Source organism: Hippocampus comes, unplaced genomic scaffold, assembly GCF_001891065.2.
Source record: "Hippocampus comes isolate QL1 unplaced genomic scaffold, H_comes_QL1_v1.1 scaffold85, whole genome shotgun sequence".
Lineage (NCBI taxonomy): Eukaryota > Metazoa > Chordata > Actinopteri > Syngnathiformes > Syngnathidae > Hippocampus > Hippocampus comes.
This window is the reverse complement of record NW_017805540.1, coordinates 1,553,897-1,576,039: the sequence shown is the minus strand read 5'-3', so window position 1 is coordinate 1,576,039 and position 22,143 is coordinate 1,553,897. Positions and strand designations below refer to the sequence as shown.

The window sequence follows — 22,143 nt, the reverse complement described above, 5'->3', positions numbered from 1 at the left end:
GCCTCATTCAAATCTTAATATCTGAACATTTAAATATGTAAACTAAAGTGCAATCACATTCGTCAATGAATGGCTTCAAGTTTTTGAAGTGTAAATTACATCATAACTTCTCAGCTGCCGGTTAACCTGGCCGATCTTCGACCCACTTTTCTCCAGATTGTCACTACGTTTCTCCATTTTCTGTTATCGCTTCTATTATTTTCTTCTCTTTTCCTATTTTTTTATTTTTCTTCTTCATGCTACCGTTATTTTTATTTTTATTCTTCGTGGCAGGAGTTCACTTTGGCCTGGGAAGTCAAGTTCAGCAGATATCTGGCGCCATCTAGCGTCGTGAATGGGTATAATGTCTAGACCGCGAATATAAGACGACCCCCACTTTTTCAGTCTTATTTCAATGCAAAAAACACCGTCTTATATTCGGGCCAATACGGTAATCAGCCTGTTCAAAATATAATGTCGCAAATCCTTCTGTGCATATGTCCAATGACCCGTACTTCTACTATGGGCTCATCTCAAGTATCTTAATTCCAATCTTTCCATGTTTCAAATATGTGTAGGAAGTATAGTGCTTGCTTAACTTGCCATATTTTCATGTTTTTAGTATTTGGATGATTTATGCTGATGGATAAAATCATGCGTTCACATTAAAGTTCACAATGAGTGATTTGGACATAATATTATTTTGCAATTAATTTGCATATGTTGAGGCTTCAGAGGATTTTCGGCGCGGGGGGGGGGGGCACCAGTCGCCTCGCTACGGCCCTGGAGTCCACGCTTTCTAGGCGCATGGTCACGTGACTGTTGCCCACAGCTGTCAGCTGATTGGGCCACTACAGTTTAGCTAAACGTGTTCCTCTCGGCACGCTAACTCTTTGAAGGTGCATAAAAGCCCACCGAACTCGAATGTAAGTCTCCACTATTTGACCAGTTATTGTCATTATGCATAATTCCAGTGGACACGCTAACAGCCATGTGCTAAATTGTCACTGGGGCGCGTGCGCTTTTTTTTTTTTTGAAGGAGACGTTTTGTCTTTTGTGCATTGACGGTAATATCACAAGCACTCTGATGGAGGACGAGCAGCTGCTCCTCGAGTCGGCAAAAGACGGCAGTTCCTCTCGCGTTCGGCGGCTTCTTAAGTCGCGAGTCGACCAGATCTCTTCTCTCAACATCAACTGTCGATGTAAGGCAAACGAAATGTGATGCGTCCAACGGTGTCGAAAAGTTTTTTTTTTTTGCTTGTTTTTTTTTCCACAGCAAAGTCACAAGGCAGCTCTGGATGGACGCCACTCCACCTAGCGTGTTACCATGGAAACGGGGACGTCGTAGATGAGCTGCTAAAAGTGGGATTTACAGTATAGTTGCAGATTCGTTGTACTTTTCTGACAATAAGTGATGTTAAGCTCTTTCTCTCTCGTGAGCGTCTACGCAGAGGAAAAGGCTTAATAAATGCCCATAAAATACAAAACATCTCTACGATCTTGTGTGTTTTTTCAGAGGTTGAAAATGGCCTTCAGTAGAGATGTGCATATGAATTTTGATAAGTTGATCATAGTTTGATCACATTTACTGACGTTAAGCTTTTTCTTCATCGGGCTAAGTGGACCGTCCCTTATTTAAAAAACAAAACAAAACATTTGTTCAATAGCTCGCGACTGATTGCAGGCAGGTGCTGATGTGAATATCCAGGACGACTTGGGCGACACGCCTCTCCACAAAGCAGCCAGCACTGGAAGAAAGGTAAACCACAAAAACAACCAAGCAATTATGATCCTAAAATATTAACCTTAAAAATAACCTGCTGACTGATCATTTGATTTAAAAAGTATGTCACACTCTGAAACTCCTATACTATCAATTACTACTTTCCTATCAGCAGTTTTATGATTTTCACTTTTTGATTCATAGATAATCACATTTTATGTACAAAGAAATACAAAAAGCACACATTTTGCCAAATTATTACACATGAAGTTTTTGTCTTCCATTGAGTCAGCATCTTCTTCTCGAATAAGTGTTGCAACAGAGAGCCAATGAATAAACAAGCAGAGTTGATCCTCAGCTCTCTGTGAAATGCACTTGTTTTTCTTTTAATATTGTTGAAGTACAAACATCGCAAAGAAAGCTCCAGTAAACTCAGCGCTCATTCAATACCCAAACCGAGCTGTTGGGCGATTCGCTGAGGTCTTCTACAATTGCCAGCATCGTGTCAACAATTTTATTTGGGCGAGTTAGTCTTCAAATGTGATCTCTTTGCTGTTGATCCCCCTCAGGAGATTGTTCTGTCGCTGCTACGTTATGATGCGTCGGCCAGTGTCATCAATGGAACAGCGCAGATCCCTCAAGACGTCACAGAGGATGATGAAATCACAACCATGCTCGAGGGTACAAAAACTGTCTTTAGAAGAGATTGTCCAGAGACAGTTGACTGTTGGTGCTCTTGTTGCGTCTGTCAAATATTTTTTGTTTGCGTGCTTCAGCCGCCGAGAGAAGAGAGGCCAGGCGGCGCGAGGAGAGACTGCTGGATGCCGCCAGAGAGGGGGATGTCTCCGCTATGTCAAAGATAGTTAGTGTCTGTCACATGAATGTTTTTTTTTTTTTTGAGGGGTTGTTTATTTTAATAATCATGCTGGTGATGCGTGTGGTTAGCATACCAGCTTTACAGGCATGTTCGGATCGTTGAAGAAAAATATAAATATATGGAAGTAGCTGAACGGAGTCCCAGTCACTCAGATTATCCCAAATTTTAGAAGATACAATCCAAAATTAGCAAAAATTTAACTATTCCAAGTGGCGCATTATTTAAAACCAAATTTGGAAAAAAAAAAAACAACTTTCCTGTGGTACTGTTTTGGCGAACAAAAGACAGTCCAGACACAAAGATGGAAACACCAGATATTTATCATCAATCCCCATTCATACTTCAAATGTGCCATCTGAGGTACACTTTAACCTGCTACTGATTTTCAGAAGTGTCCGGCATGTTGCTGGATACGTTTGTAAGGTTTTAGCTAAAGAAGGCACACAATTGTAAGTAAAAAAAAAAAAAAAAAAAAAACACAAGACATCAAACTACGGAGCGGCCGAGGGTCAGGAGGCAGAGCGGCTCGTCCGGGCCCTGCTGTTCAAACGGCGCTCTATCTGAATCGCGTGTCGTTGCGGTTAATGCGTAGTTTGTTGCCACCAAACTGTGAAAGTCAATAAATGTGATCCATCATTATTTTTATAAAATCTATAAAAATACCATAACACAGATATCCTACTGTCTTGTCCTGTAGTCCAAAATAGAGTAGCACACTGTTAAAAAAAACAGACAAATTGTAAAATGACGACCCACTGTTATCCTGTGGTAATGTACTGTAATTCAAAATATAGCGCACTGTTAAAATGAGCTACAGCAGGCGCATTGTCAACTAACGATAAATTACTGGCGTCCCTCGCTGCCAATAATTTACTGTGATTTTACTGAGGTATTCTTGACAGTGCAGTAGATGTAGAATACTGCATCACGCAGAGGGGTTTCTAATATTTTATCCCACTCATGTAGCTGAATAAGTATTTGTTTCCTTCAACGTCTACTGAGAGCACACCACTGTTGGCCCGTTGCAATAAATATATCGTTAAATTGAAGCAGGACACGCCTCGCAAAATGCACGATGGATGGGATGTGTTCAACTGTATTCCGCTTTCTGTTCTCCTTTTTAAGCTCGGTGGCAAAGAAGCCGTGGATGTGCACTGCAAGGATTCGGTGGGCAATACGCCTTTACACTGTGCTGCCTACAGAGGGCACAAGCAGTGCATTATCAAACTGCTCAAAAACGGTGCCAGCCAGACTGTCAAAAACAACCAAGGTACACGCTCGACATCCATCCCGACTGACATTTTCACAATCCCCCTGTGTTCAAATGAGTGCATATGCCGCCTTCCAGAGCAGACAGCGTTGGACCTGGTCCGCACTCATGAGCTCAAACAAATTCTACTTGACTTTCGGGACAAGGTGAGGGGAATGAATCATTTGGTCTCTTTGGGGGTACTTCATGATCTAATTGGAACTAAAAATAAATGTTTGCCACTTGCGTCATGCGTAATATGCATGGCATGCTGTTGCAGCACCAAAATTTGGTGTAGACTTTTGCAAGTTTACATGGCTGTCAAGGCATACAGAAAAGCACATTTATAGTTGATAGAGTGCGCATGACACAATTTGGCATCAAACTCTAGCTTTGTTGGGATTGTCCCCATTTGTGTGCTTTTGTGTCATTCTCGCTCTGTCTCTGTGGCTGACACCTGCTCCCTCGTTCAGACAAATCCAGCATGCTGGCTTCACCGAGCTTTAAAATAATGGAAATAACGTGTGCTTGGGAGTCTGACAAATTTGTCTTTTTTTTTTTTTTTGTTTCCTAAAAAAAAAAAAGGAAGTGAGCAGCAGAGTGCAGAAGATTGAAGGCCCCCTTTGGAAGGTACCCAGATGTCAAAGTGTGTTGCTGTTTATTCTCGATAGGACGAGCAATGTCCTTTTTCAGACCTCATCACATTTACTGGATGGATTTTTTTTTTTTTCCTATAGAAATTTAAAACTCACGTACACTTTTCTGAATGAATAATTTTCATGAAAATAACATCAGAATGTTTTGTTCAGACTGTTTATTCTATTGCTTATATGTAGTATTTTCCTGCCACAGAGTTCACGCTTTATCGGGTGGCGTCTCCACTGGGTGGTAATTGAGGACGGAACAGTTTCCTGGTACTCCAGACAGTGAGTTTTTGTATTTTACGTTTTCCCTCGGCGGTTTCCTAATGCAGGGTTCACATATGTCAAATTGTAACATCTTTGTTGAGTGTGCATAAATAGTGTCGAAGGATTAGATTTTTATTTTTTCATGCCACCATGTGAGCACAGGAAACTCTGATTGCATTTGGAGGTCAAATGTACAACTAATGCACCCTCCTTCTCTTTCTAGGGCTGAATCGGGAGCTGGCATGAACAAACAGGGCTCTAGATCTTTAGCACAAGCTTACTGCATGGTATGGCGAGAAGGTCGCAGCCCATCTGGCATGTCGATACAACATTTGTGCATGTGTGCTCCTGTACGATCACTTTAGGGTCTGACAGATCTGTGTCTTGCCTGTCCTTGACATAAATTGCCCATGTGTGCTTCCCAGTCGGGTTTTCCGGGTGATGACGTGTAGTTTTATAATTCCAGGTCAAACCATGGGATCACTGCTTCTTCATGCTGAAGTGCGCTGACAACTCTGCGTTATGTTTTAAAGTGCCCTCAAAGACGGACTCTGTGGCATCACGAAAAGTGAACTGCTTCTCCTTTGCTGTGTTGCTTCATATGCATGCAATGACAGACTTGCCGTGTGTTTAAATGCTCCTGGGCGTTCTCCTCTCAGAGGTGGTTGGATGCCTTTGAGGCGCACTCCTCTTACAGCACTCAACACGGCAGCCGCCACCAGAAGAACGTGGACGACGCGGACGGTGAGAGCAGCGTCGCGGCGAGCAACGTAACGCAAGCTCTGCAGGTCAGATTCAAACTAATTGGCTGATGACGACGAGTCACGCGTGTCGTCGGTTCTCAGCTCCGTGGCTCCGATGCCTTGCAGGCCGCCAGTGCGTGCCAGCAGAAACTGGAGAGTGAGGTGTCCATTTTTCTTTCAATGGTGAAGAATGAGGAAAACTGTGGTGAGGGCAAAAAGTCACTTTACCGGATTAGCTTATTTGGTGATTTCATTTTATATATACTTTTTTATCCCCCCCAGCACAGGCTGCACCTCTTATCCTGAAAGCCAAAGAGACCAGTGAGCTCTCCAGTGAAACCTGTGCTGCTCTTCAGCTGTGTCTTCAGCTGTTGTCCAAACAAGAGGAGGTAATTTCATATTTTCACCGTGGGTTTTTTTTTCTTCAACATTTTAACCGATTTTTAAAATGTCACAGCCCCCCCACACACGATGAGGAAAAAAACAGACGTATGTTGTAGTACCAGGACTGACCTGTTAGAGGCAGCATGGCGCCACGGGGCATCGAGACTGCCGGAAAATGCAAAGAAGAAAATGTTTCAGTCCTAGTTGTGTCTTAGTGGTGAATGAATGACGCTCAACATAACCATTTGGTTGTTTATTTGTGTCCGGCAAAGACATGAGCTTCAGGTTGCTTCCTAATTGGTTGTCCTTTCATAGCACGACCGGACTTCATTGACCACACACAAGGATTTGGCAGGGTAAATATTGGACAGTTGAAACGTTTGGGATTGTCCACTACAAACGTTTTTCCAAGCAGATTGGGAAGAGGAAAAAAGACTGTATAATCAACGAAGCGCAATCTTTCAGAAACATCCGATAATTGGGTATTTGCTGACTTCGATCATCAGTAGGGAAAAAAATGCTCAAGTTAGGCCTGATTATCAGAGTGTGTTGCACTTCGTATGAGCTGAAATTAGTTTGAGATGTATAAATGTTTTTTTTTTCCCCATCAATGTTTTTGTATGTGATGTACACTGATTGAGCCTTGTGTTTTTATTGGTCTCTGGAAAGATACCGAATGGTTACAAGATCCTTGAGCGCCCCTACTCTCGTGGGTAAGCTCCTTCGTGTACTCGTGAGGGTCGAGGTTTTTTTGCAGGCACTTGTCCCAGGTGGTTGTAGCATTTGGTCAGAGTGGTAATCCAGTGGTGAAAGATCCCCTTTTGTGCTTAGGTCTGCATTAGCTTTGCAGATCAGCGCACATTTACATATATACTCCAGGGGGTCGGTGAGGGAGGAAGCGGAGGTTTGTGTGTGCGAGTGCGCACGCGCGTGCATATTGGCCAGTTCAGTTCCAGGCGAGCGCGCTTGATCACACGCTGGCAGGCTTGCTTTTATGTGTAAAAGCGAAGTAAGAGGGGACACGAGGACGGCTTTCTCATCCAGGTAGAACACTGTAGATTTTATTCTTCCCACAAAACCTCGAGCTACATCTTCCTTCTGGCTTAATGTACTTAATTCAGAACGTGAAAATGAGCGTGTTTCGAAGTGCCAATGACTGCCGCACTGCCCGTCTCCTCTTTTTAATGAAAACAAGCCTTTGATAGATTCAGCAGCAGAACACAGAGAAGCGCGTTTCTGTGCAGATTAAACTGTACGAAAGACTTAAAAAAAACAAAACTTGGTTTTCATGTAAAGTAAACTTCGGGCATTGTATGACTAAACTTGCGTGTTTTGTTTACACAAGCACATGTACGTTGCCTGTGCTCATCATCATTGCATGATTTGCCATCAGCTGCTCTCCTGTCAGTGGGCTGAGCTGGCTCTGTTATCACAGGAATTTTACAGAGCATGAAGTGCGGGGTGGGGAAAAAACGGCATAACAATGCATGCTGAATTAATCACTATCAACTGTAGTGTGTAAAAATGACCTCACCATCTTTTTTTTTTCCTGTGCTAAGCTGTTGCTACTTTATATATTAAGTGGATTATATTTTCAATAGTGCTGAGATTGGCTGTATTATATGGCATTAATACTAATTCCACCAGCCCATTAACCCACATAACATCCTCCTCTCGCTCGCTGCTGCAGTTGTACTAAAGGGTCTCGGCAAATATTTAATAGAGAAGCACGCCAAATTCCTCCGAGAGCTTCACAGGGAATGTGATGTTACCCCCGAAGCAGCGTACGCATTGTCTGACCCATTTGGGCAGCGACTGTCGAACTAGACCTGTAAATCTGTGCTTGTTCTAGTGTGCAGGCTCAAGGGGGGGACGTTATCTAAAGATGGCTGGCGCAAGGTTGGCTGCAAGTAGACAATAAGTGAGAGAACGTTTCATTTATCACAGAGAGGCTCAATGCTGCCACTCATGCAGACAGTTTAAGAAATATAATAAATAATATTGTGCAGTACGTCTGGGAATCTCTGTTGTTAGTTCTTAGGCAATGTGTTTTGACGGGCTTTTCCTCACCCAAACTTTTTCTGGCATCCCTTTTGCTTTGTGTACTGGGAACAGAAGAGGGTCTTCCCGAGAACATTCCCACAAAATCATCATACCAAATGTTTCAAAAATAGGCGACAAAACCTACCAATTTTTTTAACATCCAAACTGATTGTGGTTGTTTATCACAATAAGTTGCATGCCAAATCCCCCACCCACCCCCATCTGAAAATTTGAACTTTTAGATTTTAATCAAACTTGGTGTACTTGTTGATATATTGATGGGACAACACAAAATCTCATATTTTTGGTCGATCGGCGCAGGGGTTGGGGAATTTTGACGTTTTCTGCAAAAAAGGGGCATGGCCTTTTTGCACCAAAAAGTCAAAATTTGGCATGCTGTAGCTCCCAAAAATGTGAGATTTAATGTTGTGCCTTCCTGTTCAAAGCAGTTGGATTCCATTCCAAAAGCTTGTGGTATCCAGCATGAACTCACTCAGCTCATCTGTCAAAGCTACTCTCGTATCAAAGGCAGGAGACGTGCAGCAGGTCATTCTTTTCTTTCGGCACACTGCTAGGACGATGACAGAAATCGGCCTTCACACCCCAGGAGATCATAGCGACCCCAAGCCTGACCTCTCATTAAACACCTCCAACCGAACCCTGGAGAAAAAAAAACATCTGCCGGCCTCACCACTAATTTACTCCTTTGAGGCCTCGAAAGGAGATGTTTCACTTTGGCCTTTAAGAATGCGCATGCATGTAAATGCTCACACACTGATCGGCTGCACACATTTGGACCAGTCACAGATTTGCCCTTTTGAAGTATTCTCCATCAGCACATTTTTAGAACGGCTCTCGGCTCTACCTTGAGCAGGGTTTGCCAGGGCCGAGCATCCCTCCCAATTATCCCATTGGCACGCGGCATGAACGGAGCTTAAAATAGACGGGAGGATGCGGCGAGGGTGAAGGAGCTGGCACAAATTGTTGCACAACAAAGTCCGTTTCCTGGACGGCTCTGGAGCCAAGAACCTGCAACTGTTTGCCAGCAGGCATTTCTTACATCGCCGCGAGACCCTCGTTGAAAGAGAAAAAGCAAATTGTGAGAAAGCACATTTATGCCACAAGTGAGGAAGTGGTTCTGCTGGCTCATTAGCCAAACAGTCAGATTTCATTTTGATCATTTTCATACCTGTCAGCTGGTGTGTGTGGCGAAGGAAGAGGCTTCAATGGATGTTTGCGACGCTCTCCTTCAGTCAGAAAGATAAAACGCAAAACAGATCAATCGAATCACTGAACACGTCGGTCGCTATTTGTATTGCTTTAACCATCATGTCTTTCTCTGCTACACTCAGTTAGGAATGGGCATGTTTCCTCAGCCTTGATAAGGACGCTAACTCCAACATTTTTTACCCCAGTGCCATGTGGACTGACTTAACAATGCTCATTTTTCAAATTGTAGTGCGCAGGGACTGATATTTTTCGACATTTGCAAAATTCAAAAGATTTGCATGCCTGTCTGTCAGTCTGTATTCACTTTAGTATACAGGCGCAGCTCCAAGAATCACTCCAACAATCGACAACTCATCAATGAGCAAATTAATTGCTAATTGTTTATGATAATTGATGAATGGATTTCAGATTTTTTTTTTTTTTGTCCAAATGCATGGAATCTCAGCTTCTCATCAGTAAATATCAAAATTTTTTCGTCCTCAAAAAAAAAAAACAAATTTGTGCTGAACCAAAAGAAAACAATTGATCAACATTTTTTCCCATTTTCTGACATGGTATGGACCAAATCAGTAACTGAATCATAATTTAAATTGAATGAATGTTTTGAATAAAGGGATGGGAATTTCAGTTTTGTTTTTTCTTAAACTCCAGTTAAAGCAGCTATTTTGGCTGTATGATGATTACTGGATAGCGCCGGATAGCACATGACGATAGGAAACACTGATCTGCTGTATCTCTCAGAGGCGTGGTTCAGGTTGCAACGAAGGGACACTCAATCCCGCCGTGGGTGTTGATCGGAGGAACTGGGATCTAATGGCACGGTCACAACAATGCAGAACCGTGAGGCACTCGTGCCACTCAAAACAGCAGTGACTTTTGCCAAATGATCTCTAAAGCGGGGTACGCGCATTCCGGCTTTGCTGACTTTGATCAAAACACATTTTGGCATATCAGTGCTGCATTTAAAAAAATAATAAACAAATCTGCTGTTACCGTTATAGTGAAATGTTTGTTGCCTTTGTGCAGGTGTGGAGCCTGAAGTTAGAGCAGGAGCAAGAGAGGAGCAGAGCTCTGACCGAGGCGCTGCAGACGATCGCCACAGAGCACCACGAGCTCAAGCAGTCGCTGAGCAAGAGCAGGAGGTCGCCCACCCTCTGCACCCTCGCCGAAGATGATTTCTACGATGCCGTGTCAGGTCAGCAGACTCGGGCGGAACACCCCCTCGTCAAGAAGCAAAACACTTTAAATAAAGTTGCCAATATGTAACGCATGGCAAAACGCGATGAGTGATTTGGCTTTTGAAAAGTCTGAAATTTCATTGGGCCCAATAAATTGCCATTTTTCGGGAGGTTTCAGGACACATTTTGCAGATGTCTGTCCCACTGAAAAATGACAGTTGATTGGGGTCCCACGCCCGAGAACCCACTCGGTCGCGTTACCTGGAATTGCTTAAAAAAAAAAAAAAAAAAAAAAGACATGAAAAAAATCCTGTTTTATGTGTTCGGCACGTCAAGCATGAGTTGAGCCACAAAGCAGTTTCAAGAATTCACACAGGAAGAGAAACATTTTGGTTAAAAGCAGCCATTTTAGCGCAATTTTGGTCATTTCCAGTGGTCCTTGTGGAAGATGGACTTCTCAGAGATTTTCTTTGATTTCTAGAGACTTATACTTGCCTATGATTGGCACAAATTTTGAATGATGCCTCCCGCCCCCCCAGACTCTCTGATATTCTCCATCTTTTGCGAAGATTCCCGAGGGCTTGTACTTCACTGCTCGCTGCGTCACTTTAAATTGCCAATGTTCTGCGTCAAAAGTAAAAAGCCACTTCACCGAAAGATCAAAGATGAGGGAGGTAGCTGCGGCCAAATGTCCCATCTTCGACATCAGGGGTGTCCAAATCGGTACTCGAGGGTCACTCATGCATGTTTTAATTGTTTTTCTTTGCCACCACCCGTGATTCAAATGATCAGTTCATCAGCAACAGCTCCCACTTCATTGCCCAGACTCTCCAATACCCTTAATTTTGACCGGAGTTTTGGGTCCACGCGTTTTTGACGTCAGCGGTCTCTGAAGGGTTCTTTTGTTTTTCCACACCAAAACCTTTGGTTGATGAAACCAATTCATTGAGGGCCTTCGGCGCTTTGGTTCCGAGTTTGCTTCCTGTTCACGAGTGACTGGACTTGGCCATTCTGTTGAGCTTCGCTCTAGCATTACCCTTCCAATGTCACACTATGAAGTATCGTCCCCGTGGTGCTGCTTCTTTCAATATGGCAAAGCCCCTTTTCTCTTTTGTGCAAGTTTGAGCGATTATTTTTATATTTTTATTTTTCCCCACTAATGTATTCAAAGTTTGCTTGTCTCGTGCAGACTTGCTAGAATAAATATGGCCTATCTACTAACACCCCTCATCCCAGAAGCCCCCCACAAAGATATTTGTTCACGAGCAGACGCCTCCCTCAGGGATGTCTGCATTATTCATGGGGCGCTCTGAGCACTGACCACACACACGCTGGGGCCATGCGAGACACCAAGCTCAGCATTTCTTTGGCATTTCTGCTGAGCGTAACGGCGTGCAAAATCACAATCGTGTATTTTTTGTGCCCTAGTTGAAGTGCCCAACATGTAATAACGTAATCCCACAACGTGGCGGAAAATTGTAATGAATGAGCTCACCTACACAATCGTCTGATTGACGATTTGCGGCTCAGGGAGTGCCAAGCGAGCAGTGTCGCAGGCGGGGTGAAGCCTCGACATGGCTCCTCATTGGAACACAACACCCAGGTGGGGAGGCGGGAGGGGGAGTTGGAGCGCAAATGGAGTAGCTTCTTTGTGACGAGGCCGTCATCGTCCGCCCCGCAGAGTCCGAGTCGGAGCTGTCGGTGAGCGGCTTTCTCTCGGTGGCCAGCTACTCCTGTGAAGAGGACGAGGGGAGAGACGACCCCCTTCTCAGCAGCCGCCGCCATCCCAGCCCGCTCGGGGGGGCCGCCGGAATGTCAGGGGAGGGTGACCATGGTAACCGGAATAATGACGCCAAGAAGCACAGGTGTGACCTTCTCCAGTTATTTGCCAAGGGATGACAGTTGGAGATGCGGCCTCGTCTCAAGAGATGTCTCTGCGTGTCTGTTTTTAAATTTGTTTTGTTTTTTGGTTGCAAGTGTGCGCTTACAATCTTCAAGTGAAATAATAGCCTGCAAGTCCAATGAGCACGAAAGACTGAATTACAGGATACGATCTTGGTGTTCAGTTGTGCTTTTGCCAGCAGGTGTGTTTTTGAGAGCGTCTGATCCGCAGAGAATAACCAACCTGCTTTGCTTTTCCTCCCCGATCCGACTCTCCCTGCCCATTCGTGCACAAGGCCCCCGGGTGCTTTGTTACTGAACGAAGGGGGCAATGTTTCATTTCCGTCCAGGCTCATTCCAACTTGGCTTCTCTTGCCTGATCCAACAAGTGATCCTTGAATAATTTAGCTGGTTCTGGCACGGAAGATGCGGCAGTAGCTGACTAGCTCTGAAAGAGACTGTTAATTAAATCGATAGTAGCATCACCAAACAAATCACTATCGACTCATCGCTTACACAAAGCTAGTTTTATTCAACCTTAGAGTACCCCATTAGTACAAGTCATGATATTTATTTTTATCCTGAATAACTTTTTAGACACATTAACATGGTAATGCTGCCAAAAACATTTGTCATCGTTTCATTGGGGGGAGCAAACACGAAGCCGGCGGGACGATTCTAATCATATGTGGACTAACGGTACCGTAAAAGACGAATGTCCTATATTGAAGGTAGAGGCAGGAGACAAAGTGGGGCAGAAGCGGCTCCATCTTGCATCACTGCTCTGTTCCGACAAGCACAGATGCTCCCTCGCCACCCAGCCTCTTTCTGTCTTGTTTATTTAACAGAAATAATGGCGTATATTTGGGTAGACACCATCTGCCTGCTGCACAAATAATTGTAAAACAGCCTCGCGCTTGTGACAGGTAGAGAGAGAGACAACGGCGCCCGTTTTAACACGCTTGCTGGTGATCAAATCACATATATGTTCTCCGAAAATGAAAATTTGAAGATATAAAAGTGTACCACAACATGTACATTGCACAGTTGTACAAATCTCGAATGACACCCGTGGCCGGGCTGGAGCAGCTCATTTGCGAGCTTGGCGGGTGTCAGGTGACATCGCTCGGCCGTGTTATCTTGCACGGAGCTTTTAAAATGGTTGAAACTTGCATCGAATGGCTTTAAAATGCACTCTTCTGATTCTACTGAATTGTTGCAAAGAATGATTTCATACGCTCTGATCGAGGAAGGATGAAATGGACATCGACTTGTGCCAACGTGGCATATAGAAAGCTTTTGCAGTGAATGTCCGGTACACCGATGCAAAATTAGAGCTGACATTGTTTCTCCCTCTTCAAAACTGCTTTTCCACAGAACATCTCTACCGGCTCCAATGTTCTCCCGAAATGATGTTAGCATCTGGAGCATATTGAAAAAATGCATCGGAATGGTGAGGACAAACAAAAGTGTTGTTTTTTTATTTTTATTTTTTTTTGGTAAATTATTGCAGACTTGAGATTGCTCAATGGAGGAAAATAGAACTCAACTTTTGACTTTATTTGTACTTTTTTTTTGTATCAAGTCGACATAATTACAGTCGACTTGTTTTGACTCATGCGAGTGTTGAGGATGGCTTTCATTAGCAATGACTCAAGGACTTTTCAGCTGTACATGGCAAGCAACAAACCTAGTGACTTTTTGTGAGGTTACGAAAGACTTCTGGGGACTCAGAGTCCCCTTTGTGAGACTTTATTAAATTAAATGAATGGCGCTTGCACAAAGCCACGGCTGGCTAATAAAAAGGAGACGTCACAATTCAAAAAGACTGGCTCGCAGACACATTTTCAGACAGGTGCATAACAAAAAAAGTTGGTTTTACTTTACACCTGGGTGGGCAAGCTATTCTTCCCAACTATTTGCACACAAGCAATTAGAAAGATGTCTGTCCCCTTTTGATGCTATAATGCCAAAGTGCTTCGGACCTCACAGAGGCCTTGGATGAATTACCGTATTGGCCCGAATATAAGACGTTTTTTTTTTTTTTTTTTTTTGCATTGAAATAAGACTGAAAAAGTGGGGGTCGTCTTGTTTTTGGGGTCGAGACATTATACCCATTCACGACACTAGATGGCGCCAGATGTCATTTAAGCGAATGCTGAACTTGATTCCCAGGCCAAAGTGAACACCTGTCACGAAGAATAAAAATAAAAATAGCGGTAGCATGAAGAAGAAAAATAAAAAATAGCTGTCAGAAAGGAAAGAGAAGAAAATAATAGAAGAGATAACAGAAAATGGAGAAACGTAGCGACAATCTGGAGAAAAGTGGGTCGAAGATCGGCCAGGTTAACCGGCAGCTGAGGCGAAGTTATGATGTCATTTACATTTCAAAAACAAGAAGCCATTCATTTACGAATGCGAATGCACTTTAGTTTACATATTTAAATGTTCAGATACTAAGATTTAAATGAGGCAAAATAACATGCTTTTTCTCTCAAATATATTATCATTTGTTTCAGATGTACTGTAATTATACCGTCGTCTTTTAATCAGGGCAATCTTATATTCAGGCCAATACAGTATGTCTACTTAACTTGGCCCATGAAAGGCAAACGGCATGATTTCAACCTACAGTGTACACAACCACCACTCACTGTACTTGGTGTACAGTAACAATCATTGTCAAAACACCAAAAGCAGTATGGCTCCTTTAACATGCTTTAGCATATTCATGTCGTCTCTTCAGGAGCTGTCCAAGATTGCCATGCCGGTAATATTAAACGAGCCTCTGAGCTTCCTGCAGCGGATTACCGAATATATGGAGCACACCTACCTCATCCACCGGGCCAACGCCACTGCCGACTCTGTCGAACGGATGAAGGTAACATTCACGCTCCTCAGTCAGCGATGGGATAGAAGTTTGAAGTGGTGGTGTACAAAATTTAATAGTAGATACTTATTTGTGCTGCAAATAAAAATACACAGATTAGTTGGTAACACTGGAACCTTTTGTCAGATGACCTTATTGTACGTAGTAAGAATGGCTCAGTGGTAGAGTGGTTGTCTCCCAAGCTGAAGGTTGCGGGGTCCATTCCTTGAGCAAGACACTGAATCCTAATTTGAGTACCATTAAAAGCAGTCCATTTGTCATTTATTTATGACTCTGAACTAGTAAAGTTCCAAACACTTTCCACAGCCATGTTGTCTTGTTGAAATTAGGCCGTTTGACTGTCGGTGTCTCATGTGAATAGTGACTCTTTGCAGGAGCTCAGACTGTCGAGGAAAAAACAATTAGCATATGTAAACATTTTCACATTGTGTGTAGTGTATGTGGCACTTGGACATGTCACCATACACAAATGTCCACCTCCGCTGCGTCCGCAACTTGGTCGAGCAATCAACAAGGTGCCCCTTATCAGATGCTAACACTCCTAGCAAATGCTAATCTGCACTGCCGCTTACCCTTCGACATGTGGCTCTGGATTTTCGGCCTACCATGCTGATCACGCCACGGGCGGAGAGGGTGAATTAGCTCCACTGTTACACAAGTTTCGACCAGCTCCCGCAAGAGATTGTATAGGACGTCACTTGTAGGCCGGGTTCTTTAACTCATTCACTCCCAAAGACGTTTTTAAACGTCTTTTCAGACTTGGTCCAGAATTGGCTGGTACTGAATGAGTTAATGGCTCAATTTACAGTTATGTATGACATAAAAACAACGTTCAAATAGCTGCTAATGTTCTTTTTGTTGCCAATCGTGTGCATTGTGGCGCTGTCAATCTGCAATGTCGTTGTCCGTTTGCAGTGCATCGCAGCGTTTGCGGTGTCCGCTGTGGCATCACAGTGGGAGAGGACTGGCAAGCCCTTCAACCCGCTACTGGGCGAGACCTATGAGCTCATCAGGTCAGATGCCGCGCTCTGTAGCTCGATGAATGCGCCCATGTCCTACACAGATTAAAACACTCTTTGTTTCACTCTTCTCCAGAGATGATTTGGGCTTCAGGTGGGTTTCCGAGCAGGTGAGCCATCATCCTCCCGTCAGTGCCTTTCACGCCGAGGGCCTCAAGGAGGATTTCGTCTTCCATGGCTCAATCTACCCCAAAATCAAGTTTTGGGGCAAGAGCATCGAAGCAGAGCCCAAAGGAGTCATCACACTGGAACTTCCCAAGCGAGTGTCAAGCTGCACATGAGCTTTGTCGCGTCCTCCTCCTAATTTCTCTCTGTCTTCCTCCAAAGATTTAATGAAGCCTACACCTGGACAAACCCCACCTGCTGCGTCCATAACATCATCGTCGGTCAGCTTTGGATCGAGCAGTACGGCAGCGTGGAGGTCGTCAATCACAAGTAACGGCAGCTCCTCTCGTGCTTTGTGTGCGCATGAAGGCAAACGCTCACACAACAACAGAGGAGATGTGACCAATAATATAATTGTGACAGGACCGGCGAGCGCTGCTGCATGACTTTCAAACCTTGCGGCCTCTTTGGGAAGGAGCTCCACAAAGTGGAGGGATACATTCTCGATAAAAGGTAGCATCTGATTCCTCTTACTGCTGCCAAGGAAATTAGTTGTATCTTTTGTTTTTGTCCGTTATACGCGAAACAAATACTATAATGTTGTCACTTTTCACAATTATACATGTCAAATTTTTGTCTCAAGGCTTCGTCATCAGCATGTACATAATTCACACAGACTTCCAGATAAACAGTCATTCCACTGTACTGAAAGCAGCCATGACCTTTTCACGTCTATTAGCACCCTCTATTGGTGGCAACATGATACTGCGACCAAGTCCGTTTTGATAACCAAATCCTCTTCCTACTGCAACCCATCTGTTGATATCCGAGTTTGGCACCCATAGTGGATGGAAATTAATGTATAGTGTCAAAAATCCTGCCTGTGGACCCGCCTAGAATCGCTAGTTGGACCATACCAGGACGTGGATAAGTTGGAAATGGAAAACTAATTTGTGGTAAAATGTAAGACAGCATCGCTTAACTTGCTTGAAAATCCCTAAGCAGAGATCAAGTGTGTTTATTGTCGGAAAATGTGTACGAAATAATAAATTATTGCTTTCTATATCAACACATTCTTAAGCGTTTGTGTCAAACCCTGTTTCAAACAGCTCTGTTCCATTTACCGTATTTTCCGCACTATAAGGCGCTTCGGAGTATCAGATGTACCTTCAATGAATGGCTTAGTTTAAAACTGTTTTCATATATAGGGCGAATAAGGTAGAAGCTACAATAGTGGCTGCGGTTGCGTTATGCATCCACTAGATGGAGCTATGCTAAAGGAAATACAATACAGTACAATACAGCTTTCTTTCTATCGACCTTTCACAACCGCTGCAGCTGTAACAAAGCGCTTTACAGAACATTTAAAATACTATGTCCAAGAAATCTGAATATTGATCCGTATATAAGGCGATCATATCAAATTAGATGGTGCACTGTTACCTTATAGTGCGGAAAATACGGTCTCCATTTTGCAGGTGACAAATACTATATTGAAGATCTTATGTTTGCAGCAAGAGGAAGCTCTGTGCCATCTACGGCAAATGGACCGAGTGCTTATACACGGTGGACCCAGCAACCTTCGACGCCAACAAAAACTCTGACAAAAGGAGTTCAGAAGAGAAAAAGGCTTGCAAAAGGGTGAGGGTCTTCTTTTTTTTTTTTTATTCCTCGCCACCAGCTGTGTTTGGCTCTCTGTTTAGTCATTGGGGGCTGATTACCTGTGTGTGTGTGTGTGTGTCGTCTGACCTCAGAACAGCGTAGATGAAGAGCCCGAGGAGATGCCGCCGCCTGACGCCGAGACAGTGCAGGTGATCCCGGGAAGCGAGCTTATCTGGAAGATAACGCCTCGTCCCAATGACTCGGCCAAGGTCAGCCAGCTTGAAAAATGAAAAACGAGGGGCTCGCGTCGTCGTCTTGTCTCTTTCACGTCTCCGCATTCTCCATTTTGCAGTTTTACGCCTTCTCCACATTCGCCATGCAGCTGAATGAGTTGGACCAGAAGATGGAGGGACTTCTGCCCTCCACGGACAGTCGTCTTCGACCTGACATCCGCGCTATGGAGAACGGAGACATCGGTATGACTTGATCGGACATCCATAAATTTCATCTGTATTCTAGTAAACACGATCAGATTTATTATACATAAATGGTTTGGTCTTCCAGGTTAAGCTTTTGACAAAATTCTGTCAAACAAATGTGGCATCAAAATCAGAAAGTCCGAAAACACATTACAACAATACCTGTAATGCTAACAAATGGGCGGCTTTATTGCTTCAATTTTCAGTGATATGTAAACATCTGGAGTGCACTTCTGAACTGACCAAGACGCTTTAGAGGTCAAGTGTGAGGTAAACTTGGCCAACCATCTTTTGAGGACTAAAACTATTTCGAGTATACTTTTTTTTTTTGTTTGTTTTTTTTAACACAACCCACCCACGTTCGTAGTTCGACCCATAGCAGCACGCTAAACAACGAAAATGCTTTTGTTCAGCTCTGGTGATTAAGTTATTGTTCCGGTGCCCTTTTTTCCCCCCACACAATCAAACTCAAGTGTGTATATTTTAGAAGTATCAATTTTATGTACTGTGTGTGTGTGTGTGTGTGTACTCGTTTGGTAGATTTAGCGAGTGCAGAGAAGAAGCGACTGGAGGAAAAACAGAGGACAGCCCGGAAGAATCGCGGCAAATCCACAGACGACTGGAAAACCAGGTAATTAGCTCCTGCATGTGCGTGCGCTCAAAATTGTCATAACTTTGTGTCCGGTTACGGCCGGATCTTCCGTGGCCCTGTGAAGGAGAGCTGCACGGGGGGGCAGCAGTATTCACCTTGTTGACTTCTTGCTGCCGTTTGCGTTGCTCTGCTCTCCTGCAAATGGGAGTCTTGATCCTTCATTGTTGTTGTTGAATGTCCACAGGTGGTTTCAACAAGGAGCCAACCCGCACAACAAAGCGCAAGGCTGGCTGTACACGAAAGGTTACTGGGACAGAAAGTTCACGCAGCTCCCCGACATCTACTAGGACCAGGAAACGCGAAGGTTCCCTTGGGACTTCCTTGAAATGTACATGTTGATTTTGTTGTGGCGCTGCCGGTAGATGATCACCAAGTTGAATAGATTCTTAAATTCAGGCACGTTAGGTCCAGTGTGAACAATAGAGCACAAAAAAATAAATAAAAATGCATTTTGATGTAATTAAGAGACTTATGCAATTCGTTAGTTTCCGGGTGTCTTAATAAAAGGACTCTGACATTCGTTGGTCAAAATATGCTCGGTTAAAGAATGACAATAAATGGTTGGGGGGTGGCACTTCTGTCTCACGCAAATACAGGCGAAGGCTTTTGTGAAAAGTGATGATTGTGGGTGGAGCTAGGGTGTTGCAATAAAGCAAGCAGCTGATCAGTGTTGCTCACTAAGCGTTTTCTAACGTGTTGGAAAATCAGTGATTGGAGAATCCCACTTGTGATGTCACAATCTCACACTTGATGGGTGGGTGGGTCAGGGCAGTTCGGAGACTCAGTCAATTTTCCGAATGAGGGTTTCATTCAATGTCCTTTGATTTATGGAAAACCAACTAATTCGCTGTGTGGTTGGACTGCTGAGTTTTATTGTGTGTAGATTTTGAGTTTTCAAATATACTCTAGGCCAGGGGTGCTCAACCGTTTTCGACCGAAGATTTGCTTTGCATGCAACCAACCGTCCTGCGATTGACCCGTTACCGCACATGAACAGCCATAATGGCCCCTAACATGAACAAAACGGAAAAAATAAAGTTGATGCAAGAGTTTGTGGAAAGGAAATAATTGCCTGAACATTGGGATGCAGTTTTGCAGTATCTTAAGTGTAGAAGCTATCGTACGCACGGGTACCGTTTTAAAAATGCTTGTCCTGGCACTCCTGATTCCCATTTTTTGCCAGTGCCATCATTGAATTGTCGATGAAACAAACTTTGAATGAGAAAAATAAAAATCTATATCTCAACAGCTCTGATCACAAGCTGCAATTCAAGACTGCTGACTGCTAACGACTTACGCGGATGCAGATCGTGCGCCACAGTTGTTGCCCGATTTTATTTTTAAAATATTTTTTTGTAAAGTGAAACTGAGAAGGTTAAAAAAGCCAAAATGTAATAAAACACACACAGACACCCAAATCTTTTTTTTTTTTTTTTTCTCCCCTCCGTGGGCTACCGGTCAAATGCAATCTGGTTGGGCACCCCTGCTTCAGACACTTTGTTTGTCACAGTGACAAATTTAACTGGTTAAAAACACAACAGGAACATGTACTGAGGATTGTTTTTTGATTTGTTTTTTTACAACGGCACAATAAGCTGCCCTCTTACTGTGAAAGGGTTTCAGTAAAGTACAATATACAAATGTATATTCTAGCAATATTTTAATGTGTGCGTCCGGTAAGCGCATGTGAATCACTCACTATACAACCACCTCCACAACCCTCATTATGTGAGTAGCTGCTCTTTATGAATCTTTTACTTGTTCAATAAAAGCTCAACTATAACAGAAAGCTCTTGGTTTTACGTGCTTTAAATAAAAAATTGAATAGTGACAGCCTTCACACGGGTCCTGAAAGTTCATAAAAATCCATTAAAAAGTTGTAAAATTCTGTTTTAAATTGTGCTTAATTTTCAGGGAAAGCTTCTAAAATCAATAAAAATCATTAAAAATTAACCTGTGGTGTTCATTTCATTTGTGTATGTCATTTTCCCCACCCTTTCAATTAATAGTTTTGTCAGAAAATGCACCTGGCACCCTGAACCTCAAACCCGCTGTCGGGCAACATGCCTTCCTGGTTCCCGCTCTGCTTTTCCCGCCGTCTCCGATCAGTTCCGATGATAATCACGTGATCACTCCGGGTCATTTCGGGTCAATTTGACATCCAGTATGTCAAATAAAGGGTTAGCTGATTGCCCCAAAAAATAAAGATGTGCCCTTGCTTTGGCAGCAATGATTTGAACACCAGCTCAGTGATATGTGCCTTTCTGTTCATTAAATCCACCGTGAATCCCCTGATGAATGGAGAGAAAGTCCTTTAAAAATGGCTAAATTAGCCCTCAAAAGTCCCGAAAAAGTCCATAAATAAAAATAAAGTGGAAGAGTGGGAACACTGCCCTCCATTGTCCCTAGGTGTCAGTGTGAGCACGAAGAGGATAAGAAAATGGTGGCCACACGTTTTTGGAAACCTGCGCAGACCAGAGGCGCAGGGGAGAGCACAATCGAATCCTGCACCTCCGCAGTGCAACGCCAATGCACAAACCATTCGACTACCAGGCAGCAAATGAATGCTCCATATTATTCCTTGGTGTGACTGTGAGCGCGAATAGTTGCACGGGGAGGAGGATCAGAAAATGGACAGCCATGCATGTTTTTGAGAACACACAGGAAGGCTGGAGAGGGAATCGAACCCTGCTCCTCCGCAGTGCAACGTCGATGCACTAACCATTCGACTGATCAATAAACACGTAGGTGTGAGTATGAGCCCGAATAGTTGGGCGGAAAATGGATCAGAAAATGCATGGCCACACACATTTTTGAGAACACAGAGGAAGGATGGAGTTGGATTCGAACCCTGCACCTCGACACCGACGCACTAAACATTCGACTACCAGGCAGGTCATGAGCACTTTACATTGTCCCTATATAAGACCATTTGTTGAAATGTTTTGTTAAAATTTTTTTTAAAGTATCAAGGCATTTTTCACAACAAAAAAATGACCATGTATAGTAAGGTGTTTTTACAGTCAAAAAAACGACCCTGTATAGTCAGGTGTTTTTTGCAGCCCAAAAAAACAACCATGGAAAGAAAGGCGTTTAGCTAAAAAAAATGACCATGTATAGTAAGGCGTTTTTAGCCGGAAAAAATGATCATGAAGAGTAAGGCGTTTTTAGCAAAAAAAAAAAAAACGACCATGTATCAAA

The 22,143-nt window shown here is 43.5% G+C and overlaps 1 protein-coding gene across 3 annotated transcripts; it reads left to right on the top strand.

Moving 5' to 3' along the window:
* Nucleotides 1–803: 803 nt before the first annotated feature.
* On the top strand, nt 804–19,938 carry LOC109521352 (oxysterol-binding protein-related protein 1-like). 3 transcript variants are annotated; one of them, XM_019879181.1, is made up of 28 exons: nt 804–905; nt 1,019–1,181; nt 1,256–1,341; nt 1,664–1,738; nt 2,272–2,383; nt 2,479–2,564; nt 3,705–3,849; nt 3,928–3,995; nt 4,414–4,458; nt 4,681–4,754; nt 4,960–5,023; nt 5,203–5,304; nt 5,396–5,524; nt 5,606–5,684; nt 5,762–5,868; nt 10,163–10,331; nt 11,996–12,179; nt 13,573–13,648; nt 14,942–15,076; nt 16,001–16,098; nt 16,181–16,363; nt 16,432–16,539; nt 16,633–16,722; nt 17,724–17,850; nt 17,964–18,080; nt 18,164–18,287; nt 18,831–18,921; nt 19,127–19,938. In XM_019879181.1, the coding sequence occupies exons 2-28, from the start codon at nt 1,067–1,069 to the stop codon at nt 19,227–19,229; spliced, it is 2,892 nt and encodes a 963-aa protein (XP_019734740.1). In that variant the 5' UTR covers nt 804–905; nt 1,019–1,066; the 3' UTR covers nt 19,230–19,938. The 3 variants fall into 3 exon arrangements, with proteins under 3 accessions (XP_019734740.1, XP_019734742.1, XP_019734741.1); XM_019879183.1 differs by lacking the exons at nt 804–905; nt 1,019–1,181; nt 1,256–1,341; nt 1,664–1,738 and having other exon boundaries at nt 2,375–2,383; nt 3,933–3,995; XM_019879182.1 differs by lacking the exons at nt 804–905; nt 1,019–1,181; nt 1,256–1,341; nt 1,664–1,738; nt 2,272–2,383 and having other exon boundaries at nt 2,486–2,568; nt 3,933–3,995.
* Nucleotides 19,939–22,143: the final 2,205 nt, after the last annotated feature.

Coding starts and splice junctions, on each gene's coding strand:
- LOC109521352 (XM_019879181.1), top strand. CDS start 1,067: ATGGAGGACGAGCAGCTGCTCCTCGAGTCGGCAAAAGACGGCAGTTCC. Junction 1,342..1,663: donor TCGTAGATGAGCTGCTAAAA/GTGGGATTTACA, acceptor GACTGATTGCAG/GCAGGTGCTGATGTGAATAT. Junction 3,996..4,413: donor TACTTGACTTTCGGGACAAG/GTGAGGGGAATG, acceptor AAAAAAAAAAAG/GAAGTGAGCAGCAGAGTGCA.